Source organism: Anguilla rostrata, chromosome 1 (assembly GCF_018555375.3).
Source record: "Anguilla rostrata isolate EN2019 chromosome 1, ASM1855537v3, whole genome shotgun sequence".
Lineage (NCBI taxonomy): Eukaryota > Metazoa > Chordata > Actinopteri > Anguilliformes > Anguillidae > Anguilla > Anguilla rostrata.
In genome coordinates, this window is record NC_057933.1 from 59,007,602 (window position 1) to 59,030,447 (window position 22,846).

Genomic DNA, 22,846 nt, shown 5'->3' on the forward strand with positions numbered 1-22,846 from the left:
CAGAGCATATACCATAAAAATATTACACAAACACGAGTCACTTCGTGACAAAAAAGGTCATTTTAAAGTCCTACCATCTGGTGGCGAAATATCTTAACTGCATGCTATAGCCTACAGTAAATTCTAGGTATAGCCTACACGTTTTTGTTTGCTCAACAACCTTGGAGAAAATAAACCTATATCACGACGACCATTTTTAACATTGACACAGTATGGTCAATTAAAATAGCCCTTTAGGGGAAAAAGTTCAACATAATCGGATCTGCTTTAATCGGGTTAATTCAATATGCCTTTTAGACGCTCTAATACTAACGTTATTGTGGGTAGCATTAACCCACTTGACTTGAAGCTGTTTTAGCCGGGTTTAGACAGGTTTAAGATCTACACCATCAAAAGGAGTGCAATAACCTCAGTATGACAGCCCGCTCTATTTCATATACAGTTCTGTCATAATCGTAGCTAGAGCATATCTGATTCTTCCTATCCGGGGAGGATCCGCAATGGCCGAATAATCCTGGCTGCATATAAGAACATTACAAATAAGCACAAGCGTTCAGGATCAGCCTGATGAAATACTGCAAATTGATTCATTTTGCTCTGTAAATTACTATGACAAGATGGCTGTTTTAAAAATAAAAAAATAAGCACCAGCTGACTTACCTCGCTATAGGTGAAGGCAAGAGGGAAATCCAAATCTAACTCGCATCCACATCTAGTGTATCAACAGAGGCGCCGTGTTTGTAACAGCCGAACGTACTGTGACGTTATAGTAGCGATTCCTCCGAAGCTCCTGTTCGAATGGGCTGAGTTACTTGTATCCTGTCCACAGCGTTTCCACCGTGTAATGCTGTACTGGTTAGCAGAATGCAAACGTAAAAAATACAAAAACAGAGTTCAGTCTTTTCTTTTTGTTATGTTCTTTAAAGTAATGTTTACTCGTTCCGAAACCTTTACAAGTTAAAGAGCAGTCTGGGTATGAACAAACTAGTTAGCTTGTACTGTACCAACCTACAAAATCTGTACCAACGTTATTAAACGATTAACCAAGTCGATCTTGTCTCCCAGAAAGCCAATTCGCGTTTTCTGTCCAGCTATTTCCTACCGGTCAAAGCAGATTGTCTTCTGTCTGTTTCTCTTTTTTAAACTAAATATCATGATTCTAAGATAGTGCTAGCGGAATCATATGTTTGAGGTCGGAGTTGTTGTACCCTGAAGCCGGTCACTGCCCTATCCCACGCTCCTCGCCATACTCCGCTCTTTTCTGTTCCGTTCAGTTAGCACTGACTGCCTGTCAATGACGTCATGCATCGTTGTGTGAGGGCATCAGCTAGCTAGCTAGCTAGCAGGAGGAGTGGAGAGAATGATGCGGGAGACTGAAGCGAACCCACTTGAACAGCTTGTTTGCTAATATTATTACATGTACACGTGACAGCGCAATTTGTCAACCCGAAACACAGATCTCTTGCCACATAAGCCATCGATGTTGACACATCAAACCTTAGAAAAACGCTTCTATTGCAAGTCGTCCAGTCAAAACGCGCTTCATGCAGGGCACTAAACAAGACAATAACTATCAAAGTTCTAGGACATACAATTGATTCCAGGACATTCTTGCACTGCCTCATATTAAAACTATTATTTCAATCACTATGCTACTACATTCCTAGAACTTTGCGCCACATTCTTATCGATTGTCTTGTGTTTCGTCGCATGTAGGATAAACTGAAAATGATGTTATCAATACCTGCACATTTAACTAAAAAAAAAAAGGAACACAGGAAACGTTAAGAAAACCCGATTCCTCTTCAATCGCACCGCTGATCGGTTTTACAGCTACATCATTGCACAATTTCGTAAAGGCAAACCGAGGTCCTAAACACTCGCTTTTCAAAAGAGCAGGGATTAGCCCCCGTGTTTTCGGGAAAATCCCCCAAAACTTGATTTCTCCCCTTTTGCCAAATGTGCAAACTGCAAGAGGAAGAGAGCTCTTGGAGCTATTTCCCTACCTGGCCACCTTCGCCATATGGGTCTGGAATCCTTCATTTGTTTTCACCTCACCTTTGTAAAATTATTCATGTTTTTTTCTTCATTTTATTCATATTGGTAATCAGAGTCGGCCACCCTATGGACTGTGCGACATGTTCGCCTTTCACTGCATTTCCAACACTAATATCGAGATACAATACATTGACATAAAAAAAAATGTTATTACGCCATTGCAGATTCTGAATGACTGTATTGCCCGAGTTGAAAATGTCTCGTGAAAAAACTGATAGACTATCTCTACCTTTTCAGCTATTTTGTTTAGTATCACATAGAATCAAGAAAATTGCAAGCCACCAATATAACAAACATTGGTGAATACAAGTGTATTCTCTCGTCCAGTAAAGTTCTGTGTTCCCTTCAGTGGGTATGTGAGTGCACAGCATTGGATAGTCTACACATAAATGATTTTCTCACTCAGCTTAGAAACGGCATAAAACTGTAATATTTAATATTGCTGCAATGCTATACAGCTTTTCCACAGCATATCAGTAGCAAACACGTTCTCTGTATGTGAATAATTAACACTCAATGTCCAGTTTACTAATTGTAAGTTTAGCTGGTTGGCTAGGGTAATCAGAAACACCAACAGCCGTGGAGCAGCACCCGGTCAGTGTATGGATTTGGGTCCTCGCGTCCTTACTGTATCCTAGCAACCAAGGGAAAGGCCAATTAGAAGGTGTGCAAAAAGAGTCAACAACTGCAGATACCCATTTAAAAAGTATTGAGACATTCAGTGTGTGGGTATGTTATGATGCGAAAAGTATCACGCTATTTTATGTGTTAAATTGGATAGTTATTGTTCAATTTTAGTCTTCATTTGTTTAGGAATTGGAACACTTTCTCAACTGGCACCCCTTTAATGTCAAGTATAGTGCTCCGTTTTATTTCCGGTAATTCGAAATCAGGAACATTTGAAGGTAACGGACAAACTTTCAATTTGTGAGTGCATGTGATATTTAGTGTTAAATGTGAACATTGTGGTGGTGTTAATATGTCAAATGACCAATGTGACACTTTGCTGTAGCTCGACGTCTATTCGTAACTTTATTTAACTAGCTATTACGAGTTAGATTGTTAAGTTTTGCGTAGTCTAACAATAGCTAGACTAGAATTTACTAGTCTATAGCTACCATTAGCGTTCATTTCGCTAACTAGCTTACACAGATATCGATCTACCTTTTTGAATATTTTTTGCCTGTTTTATAAGTTAGCTAACTTGCAAACGCTATGGCAAGCTAGCTAGCTAAAGTTACATAAGTGGTGAATAGTTTTCTAAAGCTAAATAATATATTACTGAAACATTAAGTTCATATTCATTCTTTCTTTTGTTACCCTGAGAGACCCAATATTTCATAGTAAGCAACGTTGCTTATGTAGTAACAATCTAGCTAGCTAAAGTTAGTGAGTTAAATTAAGGTTAGCTATCTCCTTTACTATTTAGCTTGTCAGCCAGTAGCTTCTTTCTCGCTGACACTGTCTAGCTAAATATGCTTGGGTCCGCTGTGGCACATGTCAAGTTATTTACGTTACCATCGCTATAATTGGTTAGAAAAACGTATTACATGTTAGATCACCCTTTGATGCAGCCTGGATAAAGCTTACAGCCCATTTGACAAGTCAGATCCCCACTTCTGCATTAATTATTTCTGTCTTTGTATTAATATCTGACCTTCTGTACCCTGAAACTAGACTCTCCCTAACAGAAGCTTATGAACACGCACAAATGGAGAACTTCATCCTCTATGAAGAGATTGGCAAAGGGAGCAAATCGGTGGTCTATAAGGGGAGAAGGAAAGGAAGCATTTTCTTTGTGGCAATAATCTGCTGCGAAAAATCAAAGAGGGCAGAAGTGACCAACCACGTGAGTGTCAGAGGATGTAGTCTTCAGGGCCTCCATGGGTTATATCTGGGTAATGCGACATAAACCAACTTAAAAAATAAAACAGATCATTTTTTGGCCTGAATCCCTCCCTCCCTGGGTTGACTGTGATACCTGTTATTTTTATGGTACTTCACAATGTTGTTTCTAAATCTCCAGTTTACATTGGTTGCAAGCTCAAAATGTACTAGCTTCCCTCAGTTAACAAAGTTAATCTTTTTAGTTAAAATGTACTAACTGCTGCAAAGTGATTATCCATGTAGGTAATAATTCTGGGAGTGTAATGGGGATAAAGTCAAGTTGTTATAATTGGAAAATGCAGTATTCTATTAATGAACTTGCGCTTTATTCAATAAAGGAGAATGGCCTAATAGAAATAATCAAACCAAAGCCCAGCCTGAACCTGATTCCTCTTCATGAGATGAAACCTGATGCCACACATGCTTTAGGGTTCTGTCTGGATAGGGTCGAGTAAAGAGGGATGTTTGTGGCAGATGGAGAGGGATACTTGTTGAGATCACTACATTTCCTTTCATACAGACGTACTCATTGTGCTCATATTCTTGGCAGGTGCGGCTGACCCACACTATTAAACATGTGAATGTTGTTTCCTTCCATGAGTGGTATGAGACCAGCAACCATCTCTGGCTGGTGGTGGAGCTTTGTACAGGTGAGTTTTTGAGGAGTAGAAGGGTGACTGTGTTGTAGAGGGATGTGAAGTTGACTTGTGGAGGCCTGCGTGGGTGAAGGAGATGTGCGGTTGTGGCAGGTGAGTTGTGGAGATGGTTACAAGTGAGGTATGAGTGGTACCTGAAGGACTGTTATCAAGGTACATGTAGGTAAGCTATCAAAGGGTGTGTAACTCAGGGTCTGTACCAGTACATTGCAGACTTGTGGAAGTGCCTGCAGGTGAGTTGCAAAACTGTATGTCAGTTGCGGTGGTGTGTGTTGGTGAGTTGCAGAGGTATGCACATGTGAGTTAAAGAAAGCCTTTATTTTCTTCAGTCACACTATGGTAATGTATGTATACCTAATGTTTGAAATATGTTCTGGATGCTCTGTTAAATATCTCACCATCAGAATTTTAAACTGGGGAGTGTTCAGTCTCTTTCATTGATTCAGCACTGAAAAAGCTCTGCTCAAGCATGAGGAGGTGTCTAGAATACAATACTGTTTGTGATTCCTATCGATTATCCGCAGAAGAATAATGATTGAGATGCCTGTCTCGTCTGTGTGAGTCCCTCTTTTTTGACTCTTGGTTTGTGAATCCCTCTTCTGATTTGTGATTTTGGTTTCAGGGGGCTCTTTGGAGGCGGTCATCGCTCAGGATGAGTGTCTGTCTGAGGACGTTGTGAGAGAATTTGCTGTTGATCTTGTCAAAGGCCTGAAACACATCCACGATTCTGGCGTCATCTGCTGTGACATCACTCCCGCTAAGGTAACATGTCTGCCAGGAGCTTACTGGATCAAGCTACTTTGGCCAATTTCAGCAGCACGCAGGACTTTTCTATCTTTTACTTACACATATTTGTAGTGAGTAGAGGCCCTAGAGAAGGAAATGGCACGCAAATACTCTCCAAGTGAACACATCTGTTGCACTGATACAGTTCTCAAATCTGGATAACTCCAGGAAATGTTTTCACAATGCCCACCAATTGTAGGGGAAATCAAGTTTCCCATGGATCAGCTTTTAACAGTTTACAGTTCAGAGTATCCATTGTATTCAATTATACAGCTGGATATATACTGGAGCAATGCAGGTTAAGTACCTTGCTCAAGGGTACAACGGCAGTGTACTACCGGGGAATCGAACCTGCGATCTTTAGGTTACAAGACCAACTCCTTAGCCATTATACTACACTGCCACATTTTAAAATGTCACATTTACATTTGTCTAACGGTAGTTTGTTTGCGTCTTCGCTGGTAGACTGAAGTTGCATGAACTGGATGACCAGCCACTGTCTAAATACCTTTTATCTGCACTGTTTTGTGCTACTATAATAAGAGTAATGTAAAAAAAATAAGTAATAAGTTAATAAATATTCTAAATATAGTAAAATCACATGAATGTTCCTTTTTTAAATTGGATCCATGTAGTTACCATTTTGTATCTGTGTTAACTGTTTTACTTTTGCCCTTTGTTCAGTGTGTGGAGTGTGACAGACCACATCTGTGAGAAGTAGCATGAGCATTGAGGCAGGGAAGGGCATTAGCAAGCTGAAGAAGCATTAGTGCTTACTTAAGTGATCTTGTGTTTGGATCTTTTTCTCCAGATCTTGCTGGATGGCCCTGGCACACTAAAGTACTCCAACTTCTGCCTTTCCAAAGCATACGGAGAGAGCCAGGAGGACGTCATTCGGCGAGTTATGATGTCAGATGAGGGAGGAGGAGGTGGGGAGGGTGGAGAAACCACACCACGAAAAAATATCAAAAACCGAATCCAAGGTAAGGCCCGGGTTTCTGATGTTTTCGCCTCATCAGGCCTGTGGAAAAAGAATGGTGGTTGCATCATTTCCTCATGACACATTGAGTCATTTATTTACTTTATACTTTCCCTAATTCAGAGTCATTAGTCATTAGTTTTCTTTTTATATGTTATCTGTTTATCAAGCTAGTTATTCAAATTGGCAATTAAACCTAAGTTCCTTACAGAAGGTTACTGTTCCGGTATCCCACCCAGAATTCAAACCTGTCAATTGCAATTCTCTTGAATAATAAAATTCTCCAAGACTTATACCTTGAGTGTACTACAAAATGGAGGCAATGTCAGGGCTTGGGAAAGTGGCATCATCTGTCTGACTTCTAGACCTTTCCGTTCTGCTACTTCTGTGCCCCCCAATGTCTCGTGTCTGTTGTGGCCCTCCGGTTGTGGAATGAGCTTCTCCTGCGTTCAGAAACTCTGCCCACATTCCAGTACACGTCTTCAGGCTGCACCATGGCTCCCCTCACCCTCTTTAGCTATTCTCTTTCTGTTGGAGTTTCCTTTTGGGATGTAATTATAGATATATTTTAGGGAACATTATAGGAATATATGGTGGTTTTAACTTTTGTTTATGATAGTAGTTGTTGGTTTGTTTGGTTAACTGTACACTTGGCCTTCCGTGCCTTTTTTGGTGATATCACAGTTTTGTGTTCCTGAGACTGTGACTGGTGTACACTTGTTAGTCTAATTAAGCTTGTCTGGTAAATGATTGTAACTGTTGTGCGATGCTTTCTATAGGGTCTCCAATGTACTGCGCACCAGAATTGGTGCAGGGAGAAGACTGCACTATTGCCAGTGACCTCTGGTCCCTGGGGTGCATACTGTATGAGATGTTCACAGGTTTGTTTTTATTATTTCTATTATAGATTATGTAAAATAAACTACACATATTTGATTGGGTATGTGAGTCAGTGTAATAATCTGTAGGTGATTGCTCATCATAGCGAAGCCCTTGTTTTGACTGCACTGTGTTCATTTGCCAGGAAAGACGCCATTTTTTTCAGACAGTTTATCAGACCTGATCGAGCTCATTCTACATGAAGACGTGCCCCCGCCAAGGCAGAAGGGTATGATTTAATGCATCTATTAGTGGAAAAAGCACAACCATGAAGGGCAATATTTTGTTCCAACATTGAACGATAAGTACTTTGCTGAGTTTTAATGTGCAATTTTACAGTTCTGGGGAAAAAAAACAATCTGATTTAACTGAATCCTAAATCAGATGTTGTTTTTTTGCAAAGGCACGACCGCCTGCATGCCCACTTTGGAGTTTGAGAGCCTACTGAATGGACTGCTCCAGAAGGACCCTGACAAAAGGTCAGATTCTATTCGCATGTTGGAGAAGTTCATTCAGACTGAAAGACTCACTCACGAGGTCAGATTCTGTTCACATGTTCGAAGTTCATACTTGACTGAAAGACTCACTCATGCAACCCACTGTCTGACATGGATTCATGCTACCTGAAGAGAACCCACGTGTGCTACACTATGTCAGCAGACCGGTGTAGGAAAAGTGTAATCAGAATGTGAAATACACAAGCTTGCTTCACTTCCCTTTTCATACCTTAGGCTAATGTCTACGTAAGATTCAGTTTTTAATATTTTGTTTTCACTTCAGCCACGAAGGACATCTTGAAGTCCAGCAATAACCAAGTGTAAACACTGAGTGGAAAAAGAAAAATTGGAAAAAATAAAAATGGGGTTTCTGTGCTGTTTTTTAAAGTGTTACAGATAAATTAGTTAAACTGTAGTAATGCCGGGAAAGCGTTAAGAATGGTGTTTTGAATTACATCTTGTCGAAAATTGGGGACATTTTCAGTAATTGTTAATATGTAATATGCTGCCCAAAGCCATTTATTAAAAACACATCACTGTGCAGCCCATACAGAATATTGCATGATAATAATGCATGTTACACGATGTTCTGGAAATAGTGGGTGTGGTACGGTGTTTGACTTCCTGTCAGTTATTTAGAATGGAATATATTTTTATACTCCTTGTATGTTGGAGTATATTAGAATATGTTGTATGCCGTAGAATTCTGGGAAAATTGGGGGAATTTTGATAGTAGTCTGTCTTAGGAGCTCCAGTTTGCCTAGCCCTTTATTTATTTATTTATTTATTTATTCATTCATTCATTCTTTCATGCATTTATTAATTAAAAATGTCTGTACCATTGTTTGCAAACTGAAGGCGGGACAGGTGGGAATGAGCTCTGGGTGGTGGCTGTGCGTTTGTGTGCTGTGTAAACATTGCTGTGGCGTGTGCCCCGCAGGATGAATTGGGATCAGCTACTCTCTCACTCCTTCTGGAAAGGAGCTTTTTCCGAGGAGCTGACCAATCTGAGTGGGGAGGCCTTGGACAGCTCCAGGTGACATCTTGCCTTCCTGTGGCTCTCTCTCATGCCTTATAGCCAATCAGGCTCCCCGTAGCTACAGTATCAGTAACAGTGAACTCCCTGCTGGCTCCTTTTAATGTGTGCTTGTTCTGTTCAGGCATGTCCAGAACTTCCACCAATTGTTGTACTGTAAAGTCACCATCATACATGAAACTTCAGTCTGGAGTGATTACTAAGGTGGACCGTGAAAGCTGTTCTAAGCAAACAGCCAGGCATCGGTGGAAATTGGTATAAATTAAATTTCACACTGACATGAGAATCTTTTTTAAAAAATGAATGCAAGGGGTAGAAAAAAAAAACTCAACCCAGTGAGACATTAATTTACGATATGCAGCATTTCTAATCATGTTTTGGTATTAGGGAACAAAAAATAAATAGGTACATGGATACACTTCTTGTTTTTGTTCTGGCTATTTTATTCTTTGTTTTGTTTTTTTGCCAAAAATTGTTGCTTTATGATTAACACTGCTGCTGAAAAATCATGAAACCTGGTTGGTTCGTGGAGGACAGTTTGTCACATCCCATGAGAAGTGCACAATTAATACCCAAAGGCATCATGATTCAGCTACAAAATCCACTAGGGCAGCAAATTGCCAAAATTTTGAAGAATTTGCTATAAATCAGTGAACCACGTTGCAACTCACTGTACACTACATGGATTTACTGGATAGACAGGCGAGAGTGTTTGCTGTGATTGAACATTTAATCAACAATTTAAGCTCACACACTAGAGATATTACACTGCAACAAGTGTAGACAGAGGATGTCTTTCCTGGCAGCCAGTTGAGATTTATAGCAGGTGCACTTAAGTACAATAGGCCAGTGTTTTTACTGTTAGGGCCAAACATTTTCTGAGAATAAGAGTATACTGTAAAACCAGTTTAGAGGAACTCACCACCTGCCTGACCAGTATGAATGTCTGCCCTGGTTCCTGCGTCATTGCCTGTCTTTCCTTCTATGGTGTGTGTACAGCCAAACCTGATACGTGCTCTGTGTAATTTTGTTTTGTGCTTGTGTTAAATAATGGTGCGTGGTGTATGCTATGCTGTTGCATTGCTGGCTGGTGTGTGACTCTGTGTCACAGAGGTATGGAGCAGTATGAGGTACCTCTCCCCAGCGATGAGTCACCAAGCGACCCCATTGCAGTGACATCACAGGGACCAGGAGAGGTGCAGGAAGGGGTGGGGCCAAGCAGAAACGGCAGCCAGGTCGTCAGCAAGTCATTTGGATTAGGTAATGTTTTCCAGGAGTATGACAGACAGACGTGCGTGTGGGCACGTGGCAGGCCTGTGTGTGCGTGCGTGTGTGCATGTGTGTACGTGTGTGTCTGTGTGTGTGTGTGTGTGTGTATGTGTGTACGCGTGTGTGTGTGTGTGTACGTACGTGCGTGCGTGTGTGCATGTGTGTACGTGTGTGTGTGTGTGTACGTACGTGCATGCGTGTGTCCTTGCACATCTCTGTTTGTTTTGCATGTCTGTGTGTACCTCATTATTAACCTCTCAGTGAGGTCGTGGGGATATACGTGTTGATCTTCCTGCAGTATAATGGCTTTTGTTTGCGTATAGAGCAGGATCCTTAAACAAGCTTTTAGTGGCCATGTTCTTCCAGAACACACTGGCTCTAAAAGCCTGGCTGAGGAAGGCCAGTGCAGTCTGGTACACTTGTACAGCTTTATTGAATAGTCATTCCACTGTTCAGGCGTAGCCCTCTTTGAAGAGTGATTTTAGGATAAATCCCAAACTCACAAAAAGATTTGAAATGTCAAGTTGCATCTGGTTTTAGCTTTCAAGACTCTGTCCAAATGTACCCTGTTCCAATTCTAATTCTGAGAAGGGAAATATCCAGTGTTGGTATGGAGCCATGCTACAGCGACTTTGTCTTTGTATAAATGTTTATCAGTGGATGATAGTGTTAGTATGGGAGTGTGTTGTTAAAACTGTAAACAAGCGTTTACAGGAAATGATGGAATTATTCAGTCTCTTATTGGTGTTGTATACCATAGATGACTTTTTCACAAACCACCATAAAGCACATGAAGTTTAAACAAGCATAAGGATGGCTTGTAGTCCCATTTGAAATGATGTTACATTTTTCATTTCAGCATTTAGCAACATACATACTGGTTTGGGCAGGAAACAGGGCTCATAGTGAATCTTCAGGGTCACGCATGTTAGTAGAGTCACTAATCTTACAGCATAAAGCGAGGGTGCTGTTGGTGTAAGAGGGAAATAGAGAGTGTATTATTAGGAATCTAGTTGGTTGAGGGTTATAGGAACAATTAGTAAACCTGTTAAAAATGTTTATGGTCCAGTGTTGGGTGGGATCCAGGTGCAGTTTAAATAGCATTTTGTGCATTTTGAGCTGCTGTGGGATATGGGCAGTGACTCTGCTGTGATGGATGTGATAGGGCGGGGCCATAAGCTGGTCAGTGAATGTGGAGCACTATGGCCTGGCACGAGTGTGAGTTTGGTATATAGAATGCAGGTAGGAGGGTTCTGCTGTTCCTCTTGCTGCACAATGGGCCAGGACCAGAGATTTGTGTTTTACTCGGGACACCACAGCTAGCTAGAGGAGCGTTTAAAGGTGTTCGTCCTGATCGAATGCTGGTTTTGACGTATGCCAATAGCACGTAAGCGAGCATCCCCTACATTTGAAACTTCTGTAAAGTCAAACTGATGCACCACGTCATGAAAGAACTGCGTGAAACCAGGCCGTTGACTCAACAGATCTCTTGTCCCCGTTTTGTGCACTGCTTGTCTGTTGGTACGACCATGTGAGGCGTCACGCTGTCTGAACAGCCAGTGCTGTTGAGGCCTGTGAGAGGCTGCTGTGTTTGTGACGTGTTTGTCTTTCCATCACACAGACAGCATGGCTGAAATGAGGCCTAAGAGCGCTCTCGATGGCGAGGCCAGGGAATCCATCTTCCTCCTCAGGTATCGGCAGTTCTGCAGTCTCACTCGCTCCCCTCTTTTTTGTAAATTGCTTTTGAACTAAATTATAAAGGGGCTGATGGATTTAGACCCTGGCAATATATAAGACGGCCATTCAACTGAGACCGATGGGGGTAAAAACCCAGTGATAAGATCAGCCCCACCAGCGAATAGGATAACTGTTCAGCTGCCCATCTACATTTCATTTCAGGCAATATCAACAAGAATTTAGTCTGTCTGTAATATGTGATATTTTAGTTTGTTTTCATTTTTTGTTTTTAAACACATTAAAACAGCTCTCGGCCAACTCCCAGAACCAGTGGTGCTACAAGAGAGACGGTACCCAGGACGGTCCAAACACAAGTGAGCACCGTGAATCGCGAATGAGCTCCCTTGGGCCCTGCTCCACGAGTGCCCGTGTTCTGAGCGCTGTCCAGAGATGTGCGTGACTGAGGCAGAGGTTGCACAACTCTTATCTGACTGTGCCAAAATTACCTGAAGCATTTGATACCGGTGCCCTCTGCTGCTTCAGAAAGGCATTGCACCCACATTGATATTTGGGTTTATTCAGGGTTTACATCATAAACATGTGTAAAAAATTATAAAACATTTATTGTGTGTGATACACATATTTTATGCATTGAAATACATACACACCCTTGGCAGGCTTTAATTTAAAGTTGCTCCTACTCTTGGGTTCTTGTTCCATGCAGCTGTCAGACCACTCAGCCTAAATAACTACCCCTGATAAAAGCTAAGATTGAATTTATATTACATACACATTAATCACACACTATTATGAACAGGTAGAAACAGAAGAACGTTTTTCCACCACAGTTACCAACAGAGAGACCTGTCAATCATTTATCAGTGTATTTTGTCATTTTCAGTCATTTTGTATTTCACAAAATACGTAGTGTCAACCTTCAGCATTACTTTACTGCATAAAAGTGCTGCCATCCAGTTGTTATGGATACTGTAACCAAAATGTATCAGTGCAAACACATTCTAAAAAGAGGCTTTCATTTAAATATGATTTAAAAGACGCTTAGCGTATAATTACTCCTGTATATCCTGTGGATATGTAGGTGGAATTGAAATTCTAGGCATTAGCTTGGCAATTACGGCGTATGATTTGAGATAATATTTATGCTTGGTATGTACAAGAATAGATCACCCATTTAATATCAGTTCAAATCTATGTTCAAAATGGGCAATTGAGACTCCTATTATTTTCATTTTTGCATTACCTGGTTACATTTAAATCTATAGAATGTGAATTGTACATAAAACGTATAATAGTGTCTGGTGCTTATCTTATAAAATGAAAGAAAGTGCCTGGCACTTATGAAATGACATGAGCTCAGTGTCTTGAATTGAATAGGACATGCCTGCTTTGCTCGTGACTTGTGTGGCAGTGGGAGGATATGATGCTGATTAGCCCCCCGTGTCTAATCAGATCTCATGCATGTTAGGTAACATGTTACATCGTGCTGTCATGGATACAGTGTTATAATTACAGTCATTGTGAATAGTGTTGAAGTGTACTGGCTGTCCCTGTCTGCCAGGGGAGCATGTTTATTGGTGGGCTGAGGGACGTGACGTGCTGCGTTAAGGACCTGGTGTACACGGACAACGACCTGACCGTGACGCCCATCATCGACAACCCCAAGGTGAGAGAGGCGTCTGAGCGCACGCGTGCCGTCGCCTTTCTCTCAGCCAGTGGATGGTTGGTTTGGGAACATCAGGCTTTGTGACCCCGAGAATTGTCTGCAGCTGTAATGTGCTGCTACACACTGATTTGTTTGAATAAATAAACACTTGTTCTGCACAGCAAAACGCTGTGATTGGTTTAAATTAGCGAAGCTAAACGGAGATATTCACCATTACATATTTCTCTGGATTACTTGTGACGTTTCCACATCATATGGAATTTTTGCAGTTTTGCATGATGTCTGCAATATTGTGAACTACATTCAGAGTGTCTAGACACTGCCAGGCGTAGTAATAGGAACCATACCAAACACTGTTTAACTGTTACACCCTATTTGGCAAGTTAATATTACTTTGAATACTTCTGGCTTGTTTCTGTATGTTGTGGAGTTTAACTATATACTAGATTTGAATCAGAAATGATGTAGGAAAAAAAATTGAGGTGAAAATATTACACGTTCGATTTTTATAAAATGTTTTTCTTATAATATGCTGTTCTTTGCTAGATCATGAAGTCGGCCCCGGTGAGGTTTGACTCAAAAACATTGATTGTCCCAGCACACTCAGGTAAGGTGATGTGATAGTTGGGAATATTCTGAGATAGAAATGGTGCTTTTGGGTAGCAGCTGTGAAAATGTGTATCAGTACACAGATGCCCAGGGTCTGTTTCAGCACTGAGGAATGAGGCTGTTCCCCTGTACTTAATGGAGTTGGGATGTACATGTGATGCATGCAGCCTCACATTCCTGCTGGCTGTGTTCCGGTCTGCCTCCGGGCCCGTGAATGAGAGGGCACAGTAACTTCAGCCCACCGGAGGGGCACAGCTCTCCCAGCAAATGGAGCTTTCCCAGCAGCATGGCAGCTGCCAACAGGCTGCCAGTTGTCACCAACTCTCACTACCAACTCTCTCCTTTTGTACTGAAATAGTGTGGGAATTTGGGGGAGTGGCATGTGGGGGACTTTAGGCAAAATTGGTGATGCAGTTTAGGTACCAAAAATGGGGCGCCACTTAAATTAAAAAATGTGGTTTTGTGCCTTTGGCTTTTGATTTTTGACAGCTGTCATTTTCAATAATGGAAAAACAATGTGAGTAGTCATATACCTTAATTTGTTGTTTATTATACCTAGTAGTAATAGAAACTCTTGGCAAGTTGAGACTTTTAAAATGTATTTTCTTGGAAGTCATGATGCGAGCAATTTTTCCTCTGCTGTCTGAAATGCACACTAAGATGTAGAAGAATTTGAAGTCTCCAGGGGGACAGGTGTAGAGCATGTGTGGACCCAACCCCAATGTACACCCCACCCCAAGCATCCACATGCACGCACACACACACACACACACACACACACACACACACACTCACACACACACACACCCACACACACACACACACTCTCTCTTCCCCCCAGCTGACCCTCTCCCTCTGTGTGCAGCTGACAGGCTGTCCTCCATGAGTGGCGGGGACTGGAGCGCCTTCCTGCAGCAGCTGTGCGGGGCGCTGGAGCCGGGCGAGCGGGCGGGCGGGACGGTGCGCTCCAAGCTCAACCTGCTCTGCTACCTGTGCACCGTGGCCAGCCACAAGGACACGGCCACCCGCCTGATCAACTCCCCGCTGGTGAGGGCCGCCGCGCGCCCCCCTGTGCCCCCCCCCCCCCGCGCGCCTGCCGTTTCGGGAGGGTCAGCTGGGTGTATTAGGGCCAGAGCCTCCGGGCTAATTTAAGCATCCCCGGGTCACGCTCCCTGCGGGACTTTAATCAGGTCCAAACAGCTGTTACGCTGCGCTCTGCTGTGTGTCACTGAGGCCCACAGGCACGTCCTCCCTGGAAAGGCTGTAGGGTATAAAACAGGTTAAGCAGCAAAAAGGATTTTATCTCCATTTCCTGGCCCCTTTGAATATTTCCCCATAAAAGTAAAAAGTACTTGGGAACCTATTTTTAGTGGTGCATTTACAAGTTGTAACTATAGCAACTACACAAAAAATACAGTGTAGTTGCCATATTTCGTTGTGCAAGTTTCTGTTCCTGTTGCTTTGAAGACCACACCCCGCCCCTTCCCCCCATGAAGGTTTCATTTTCCTTTGTTTTAGAGGTCTGTGTTGCTACGTGCTAAACTGTGAACTCCCAATATCTGGTCTCTGACACAACACAAGTTTAACTTTATCTTTGTTTCAACATGTTTATAGTAACAAATATGAAACATATTGTAACATGTTGTCCGTTGTCTGTCCATTAAAAAAATTCCTGTAACATTCCTCCACATTTGGCTACATTTTTGCAGTTTTCACACCTGATGACCACAAGAGGGCGAACTGACTGTATTAAGTAGAATGAGAGTTTGTTCAAATGTTGTGGCTACTGTACAACTTGTTGGATCATGCTCTGTATGTTATCCTACCAGATCACTGCACCCCCATTATTAAAAGAATATCAGCATTATCAGCATTTACCTGTGGTCCTGAGGAGCCCACTTTTAGCATTTTAATGAACTGTAAGTTATCAGGTAAAAAGAATTTGTTAATGAATGTCTCGTGCAGCACAAGACATTCCATAACAAATGTGAACTTGTGCAAAGGTATACTCTATTGATTCCACTTTATTTACAATGCTTTTCTCTTTTCTCATATAGTTGCATTTGCTGACCCAGCACCTGCGCACAGCTCCAAACTGGGATGTGTGAGTAGCAACAGATTCCTTCTCTCTTTCAGGCTGTTACTGTGCAGAAAAGTGACTGAAGAATGGAATAATAATGTCAGAATAATGTGTATCCTCAGTGCAGTAGTAGCTCAATCTGTTCTCTGCTTTTGACTGTAATGTATGTAATGAGAACACACGTGCTCACAGAAACAGGAATGCATCTGGAAGACATGGTGTGCAATGAAAACGGTGCGTGTGTTTCAGGAAAGCAAAGGTGATGCGGGTCATTGGGCTGCTAGCCTCACACTGTGTGGAGCTGAAGAACGATACACCAGTCACAGAGGTCAGTGTGTTGCACATGTGCGGTCACAGGTCACACTCACGCAGACACAGGCCAGTGTGTTACCCACAAAGACTTGGAGGATGTGTCACGGACTTGGTGACACACACAGCAGTGTATCGCACACTTGGGCTTACAGATGTGTTTCAGATGTGTTCACGATACTACACACCCAAACTTTATTTTCAATTAAGTACTATTTTTGCTACAGCACATTTCACCCTTAGAATTTTTAAACGAAGCAGCTGCAAGTAACTAAGTTACCTAACTAGTAGCTGCCTAGCTACTTGATGATTTATTTGTCTGACATCATTCCAGTGCTGCCAATCTAGCCAATCTCTTTGCTTAGCATAGCCCATTCCTTTGAATGTTATGGGCTAAGGTGTAGGTCAGTGTAGGTCTTTGATTATTTCATTTTATCATGTGTATTGTTATCTCAATATCGTTTTCTACTAGCTAGCTAGCTTTAGCACTATCTCTGCAGTAACTCTGCTCTGCTGTTATCTGTATAGCTCCACTCTGTCTGCTCTGGCAGCACTGTGAACGTCCTGATTGGTTGTTAAGATTCAGGTGTGGCAAAATTTGGAGTGGCTGGTTACGGTGCCTGGGGCAGTCACAGAGACCAGATTTTTTTCTTAGAGCTTTCAATTTATTATTGAGATGTAAAGGAAATTTAACCAAATATCAACAAAAGTGTTTTAAAACAAACTTGCTTATCTCATCGTTAAAAACTTAAGGATCTGTTTTTATATTGTGCTGGTATTTCTTTCCTTCTCAGTTAAACAGTGGTGCAAGCATTTCACTCCCAAGAGAGAGGTGTGGTTTAGGTGCAGGTTGCCTGACCAAGGGGTGCCTACTACACTGCCTGTGTTCGCATGCCTAATGTTTACCAAATTACTTACAAATTGAAATTGAGGCTTCTATAATGCCTGACTGAAACAGAAGAGAGTTTCAATGGCCTGCCAAAACATATTTATTTGAGCCAGAAGGTAAAGGGAAGCCACATTTTCAATAGATCTGGTTCAGCCACTAATGGATCGACTACTAATGGTAGTTAGTGAAAGTGACATGAAGACCATTTCATAATATTTTCCCCACAAAACATTTGTCTAAGTTGTGGATGTCTAGATACGTAACTTGCCACATCTTGCAGGACGAAGCTATTGGGAATGGACGTGGCTGCCCCACGGACACCACTTCACTCTGATTTTTCCAGGGAAAAGGATATCTAGAATATTTATATGTTTTAAGAAGCTTAATTATTTACTGTGTTATTGCTGAGTAGATCTGTTTACCATCAAAATAGATTTTTGGGGAAAAGCTTCCCTTGTCTCCATTTTCTGCAGTACCTTAAAATACCCCCAGATGGCAGCAGAGATCTGTAGCACTCATATTTATGTATTTTTTTGTCCTTCACGGAAGAGCCCCACCAAAAACCTTTCATGAGTTGGATTTCAAAAGATGGAAATCCAGTGTAATGACTGTAAATGGAGTATTCTGGCAAAAATATAATGACGGTGCTTTAGGGACAATCCTGCACTGTCCTGCCACAGCAGGGGTAGTGTCAACAACTTATACAATCTTCTGAAATTCACTCCGGGCTAAAATAACAAAAACAGGACCTATATCTGATGTGGAATTTGGTGCCGCTGCCCATTGTCCCGGTTTGTGTGAATTTCCATGATGTGGATTTAAAGTTCTCTTTGCAACAGCCACTGTGTGTAAATATATTAGCTAGGAGAGAGCTATGAAAGAGACAGAATGGCTGAGTACAATGTTGGGGAAATGTGTGCCAAGCTGGACGTGATCCTTTAAAAGTCATAATGCTGTTCGAAACATTATTCTTAAGGGTCAGGGAGTCTCAGTGTTGTGGATTTCAGAATCACAGCATTGTGGCCTTCAGACCTTCTGTGCAGTAGATTTCAGATTCTCAGTAGCACTTTTTCAAAGCCTTGAGGCCATGTAAACAGCAGGAAGTAGAGTGTCATAAATTACATTGCTTTGTGCAGAAATGCATGTCATCTCCTATCTGTGACTAAAATGGTTTCAATTGCAGGTCACTACTGTGTCTTATAATACCAGCGATAGCTGAATGCGCATGGTGAATGAAGACTGCTGCAAATTTTTAAGTAAACATTTTTAGCAAACATAGAGCCAAAATTCAGTGTAAAAATGCAATGTGTTCTCTAAATAAAGATATTCTGAGGTATTTTTTAAGATTACACCTGGCAATTACCCAGTGTTGAACCACTACAAAGTAATTACTCCTGTTTCCTTTTAGTATCTGACATTTGTGTTGTTTATTGATCATAATATTTACACTACCCTTGGTAGTATTGCGAGATTCAAAGAGAAAGCACTTCATTTGAATAAGTCGAAAATGAGATCGGGCTCTAGCTAGCTTGTTCAACATGAGTAAATTAAAGCAGAAATGGCTCCTGTGGTTTTTATGTATTTTTTTCTGTTTCAAAAATTATTAGGAATCCTGGTTTAGCCTTAAGTGGTGAAATCTGGAAGATATATTCAAACTCTCATTAAATCTCTTTGGTAGTTCCTCAGTCAAAACAGAACACTCTACATTAAATTATGTATAAACTGTGTGTGTTTATATTTAAAAATTCACTTAAAGTGCTACATCACATTGGTTTGAAAGTTGATGCAGTTGTACATTCCATAACCAGGACAGTGTAACGTGCGTTTGGGCCCCAGAATTTGAAGCTTGCAATTTTTCAAATTTACTTTAAGCCAACAAGTTTGTTAATGAGTTTTTCTTGACATGTACAATATGTCAATTTCTACATTTCTACGATGTGGCAGTGATGTTCAGCAGGGTTGGATCCAAACTTCTTATCACCTGTTTTTTGTTTAATTTGTTTATTTATTTTTAACTTGTGTGCAACTGTCAGAATACCCAATTATTCTAGTAGTAACACAATGCTAATAACCTTAAATCCCATAGTTCATGAAATGGAACCACTTCTCGGTCACCAAATGGTGATTATAATGTGGCTTCACAGCTAATATAGTGCAAAGCTATTGAGTAGATATTGACCAGAATTGTTTTTCAGGAAGCTGAAAATGTCTATGATGTGTTGAAAGCTATTGTTTAGTGGTTTGGCTTGAGCATGGGACTGATATTCCATAACAGTAATCTGCAAAAATGTTATCTTTGTCATTCTGGAAGTAAGACAGGTGTGAGTGATTTTCGGAAGTGAACACATTTATTTCCCATCGCTATTTTCCCACAACTGTTTTTGGGTTGTTATGCAGTCTTCTCCAATGCATACTTAAACACTCTCCTAATTAGGTACCAAATTAATAATATTTTCCCTGACAGTTACTAGCTCCCCCAACCTCCATCCTCGTCCCCCTGGCGCCTGTGACCCAAATGCAGGAGCTACCTCTAACAGGAGCGTGTCTCTTCTGAGCCCGCTGCTCCAGCACGCTTCCCCAGAACAGCTCCGCTGCCATCTCTGTCTCTGCTCATCTGCTTTTCCTATTGTCTGCAATCAGCGCTGTGAAATGAGCTGGCCCCAGATCAGTTCTAATATTAGCCTGTCCCTCAGGCTCCTGGTTGCGCTGGCTGCAGCTGCCTGTTGGTTGCACTTCTTGATGAGTGAGAGGTGTTTTTCTCTTTCTCCATCTCCATTGCTTTCTCTCTTGCTCTTAATTTCTCTCATACCGTACCATATCCCTCTCATTTAGAATGAAGAGCTGCTTTGTTAGCATGACTTGATCCTCCGTACCCTCCCCTTTTCAGAATAAATCAAGAAAAGGCGTATGTTAATTAAAATAGAAGTTATAAACTATAGAATTTACATCACCTGTTTTTAGACTTGTTTTGAGATATGTGTCCTTTCGTTGGTGATATTTGGAGCAGCACAAACTCCCTTCAGTTTCAGCTTCCCCCAACAGTCACTTACTGTCTCTGTCTGCTATACTACACCCCAGTCCCTCCCCACATGATTGGCTGAGTATCTATGCATCTTGAATGCAGAGATCTTGGTGGAATCCTTGTTTTTGCAGACATATTCTTTGAAGTTTGTCATGAAAAATGAACCGCTAGTCCTGCCTTCTCCATAAAACCCTCTCCAGCTGCTCTACTGTTGCAGGCAACTCTCTGGGTCCTCATCTGCATGCACAATATATTATGCCTTCAGATTAAGAAAAGATAATAAAAGAGACAGGGAAAGAGGTTGCATCATTAATCCCCTTTGTATCTCAGAGAAGAATGACAGAACCAGAATAGTTGGCAGTATGTCATTTACGTGAGTGAAGGGCGAATGCAGTGCTGTCACACCAGGCCCCCCGCTGTGCTGTACACTCGCCTGTTTGCTCTTTCAGCCTGTCAGTCTTTCAGCTGCCTCGCCGTCCTCTCTCCGAAAGGCAGTCTTTGATATGCTTTAGTTCTTGAGTGCTTGGCCTTGGTAAAATACACTACATAGCCCGAAGTATGCGGACACCTGACGTCCAACATTTCATCCAAAATTATGGGCATTAAAATGGCGTTGGTCCACCCTTTGCTATAACAGCCTGCACTCTTCTGGGAAGGCTTTATACTTGATATTGGAGCATTGCTGCTGGGATTTGCTTCCATTCAGCCTGAACAGCATTAGTGAGGTTGGGCGCTAATTGGGCGATTAGACCTGGCTTGCAGTTGGCTTTCCAATTGATCCCGAAGTTGTTGGATGGGGTTGAGGTCAGGGCTTTGTGTAGGCCAGTCAGGTTCTTCCACATCGTTCTCGACCAAACCATTTCTATATGGACCTCGCTGTGTGCCCGCGGGCATTGTCATGCTGCAATGGGACATGGCCTTCCACAAAATGTTGGGGATACACAGATTCATCTACAGTAGAATGTGATTGTACGCTGTAGCATTAAGATTTGCCTTCACTGGAACTAAGGGGCCTAGCCCAAACCATGAAAAATTGCCCCAGACCAAGGGGCATCCAGATGCATTTTTTCTTATCGTGTATCTACCAGTTAGGTCATGGCCTCAGTAAAGGGCAAAATAATTTTAAAAAGTAAAGAGGCTCTGCATTGCTGACCACTGACAAGCTTTGTATATTCTAAAAGGCATGCAGAGGGCTGGAGTGTATATGTACAGTATATGTATAGTTGGGTGATACTCTGTGTGTCTGTGTGTGTTGTGTGCAATGATCAAATAGGCCGGTAAAGTGCTGATCTGGACTGTACCAGAGTATTGATCTGTGGTACTTTATCAAACTACATTCTTTTTATAGATTTTCTGTTTTGTGTAGCCACCTGTTGGATTCTCTGCATAATAGAGCCTAATGTTTTTACCCTTAAGGTATGCAAGAGAGCAGTGGCTTTATATATTCTGCGCAGATGTTTGATTCAAACAGATGTTTTATCGTCCATTGTAACTGTATGGTACTTTATCACGCCCATTTATTTTCAGAAAATACAAGTTTTTAGTTTGTACTAGTTTGCTCAAGATTTTCAAGTCGGAATGTTTCAGTATCAACTTGAGACAGAATTTCAGTGTTAACAATACGGAATTAACCGTCTTGGTACCCAGAGGCCTGGATTGCCTGGTCTACTAACAACGTAATTGTGAACCGTGAGGATCCAAAAGAAGCGAGGTGTCTCCAGAAGGAGTCCGTAGGAACGTGTGAGCCCAGCTGAAATGGTGCTGTCCGGTCCCTGCTTTCCCAGGCCCTGCACACCTTCACAGAGCTGGTCCGTGAGAACTTCCGGAACAGCAAGCTGAAGCAGTGCCTGCTGCCACCCCTGGGGGAGCTGCTCTACCTCGTCGCCAGTCAGGTGAGAGATATGACTCATGTCAGCCAGCAGGACATTTCTGCTGCCTCATACGCTGTGGGCATATCAGCGGGTCCGTATCAATCTCCTTCTCAGCGCGTTCTTGTCCAGGGTGACTTTCATCAGTTTTATTTAATATCTTACACATGTACTGACGTACTTCATAACTCACACTTACACAGCAGGGCCACAGAGTTATTGGGTGGTAAAGGTGGAAGTCCTAACCTACAGGCTCATCCATCTATCTCACCCCATCGCCCTGTGAGTTCTGTAGTACTGCTTTACCTTTAGTATGTTTTGTCTGGTTAGCTGGCAATACTATAGCCGCAGTTGTCTTTAGCATTTCCTGTAATACATTGGGTTGACCAGGATGTCGTAGTATTCAGGATGACAAAAAAAAAGCATTCATAGCTATTGTACACAACTGATTTAATTTATGTCGCAACGTTGAACTATGATTGTTTTGTTTTAATAAGGACTACCAAGCCGTATTGCTATTGATTCAGAAAACGTAAATATATGATGGCACTATGTACTGGGGCTTTTCTCAGGTATCAAAGAGGTGACAGAAACGTTCAGAGCCACTGACCGTAATCAAAAGTTTCACTTTGAAGTTTTCAACTGAAGAAATGATGCCAAA

General features: G+C 41.8%; 1 protein-coding gene across 5 annotated transcripts in view; it reads left to right on the forward strand.

Moving 5' to 3' along the window:
- Window positions 1–2,776: 2,776 nt before the first annotated feature.
- The window catches only part of ulk4 (unc-51 like kinase 4), a 111,118-nt gene continuing 91,048 nt past the window's right edge, over window positions 2,777–22,846 (forward strand). Inside the window, exons 1-18 of one of the 5 annotated variants that reach the window (XM_064345605.1) lie at window positions 2,777–2,985; window positions 3,736–3,907; window positions 4,496–4,595; window positions 5,224–5,363; window positions 6,199–6,370; window positions 7,146–7,247; window positions 7,391–7,474; window positions 7,649–7,724; window positions 8,683–8,778; window positions 9,890–10,038; window positions 11,669–11,738; window positions 12,032–12,098; window positions 13,304–13,408; window positions 13,955–14,015; window positions 14,883–15,064; window positions 16,075–16,121; window positions 16,347–16,425; window positions 22,102–22,209. In XM_064345605.1, the coding sequence (XP_064201675.1) occupies window positions 2,906–2,985; window positions 3,736–3,907; window positions 4,496–4,595; window positions 5,224–5,363; window positions 6,199–6,370; window positions 7,146–7,247; window positions 7,391–7,474; window positions 7,649–7,724; window positions 8,683–8,778; window positions 9,890–10,038; window positions 11,669–11,738; window positions 12,032–12,098; window positions 13,304–13,408; window positions 13,955–14,015; window positions 14,883–15,064; window positions 16,075–16,121; window positions 16,347–16,425; window positions 22,102–22,209 (1,890 nt within the window). In that variant the 5' untranslated portion in view covers window positions 2,777–2,905. Of the gene's footprint in view, window positions 2,986–3,032; window positions 3,402–3,735; window positions 3,908–4,495; window positions 4,596–5,223; window positions 5,364–6,198; window positions 6,371–7,145; window positions 7,248–7,390; window positions 7,475–7,648; window positions 7,725–8,682; window positions 8,779–9,889; window positions 10,039–11,668; window positions 11,739–12,031; window positions 12,099–13,303; window positions 13,409–13,954; window positions 14,016–14,882; window positions 15,065–16,074; window positions 16,122–16,346; window positions 16,426–22,101; window positions 22,210–22,846 lie in introns of those variants that run through there. The other 4 variants (XM_064345587.1, XM_064345594.1, XM_064345590.1 and 1 more) reach the window with 4 other exon arrangements.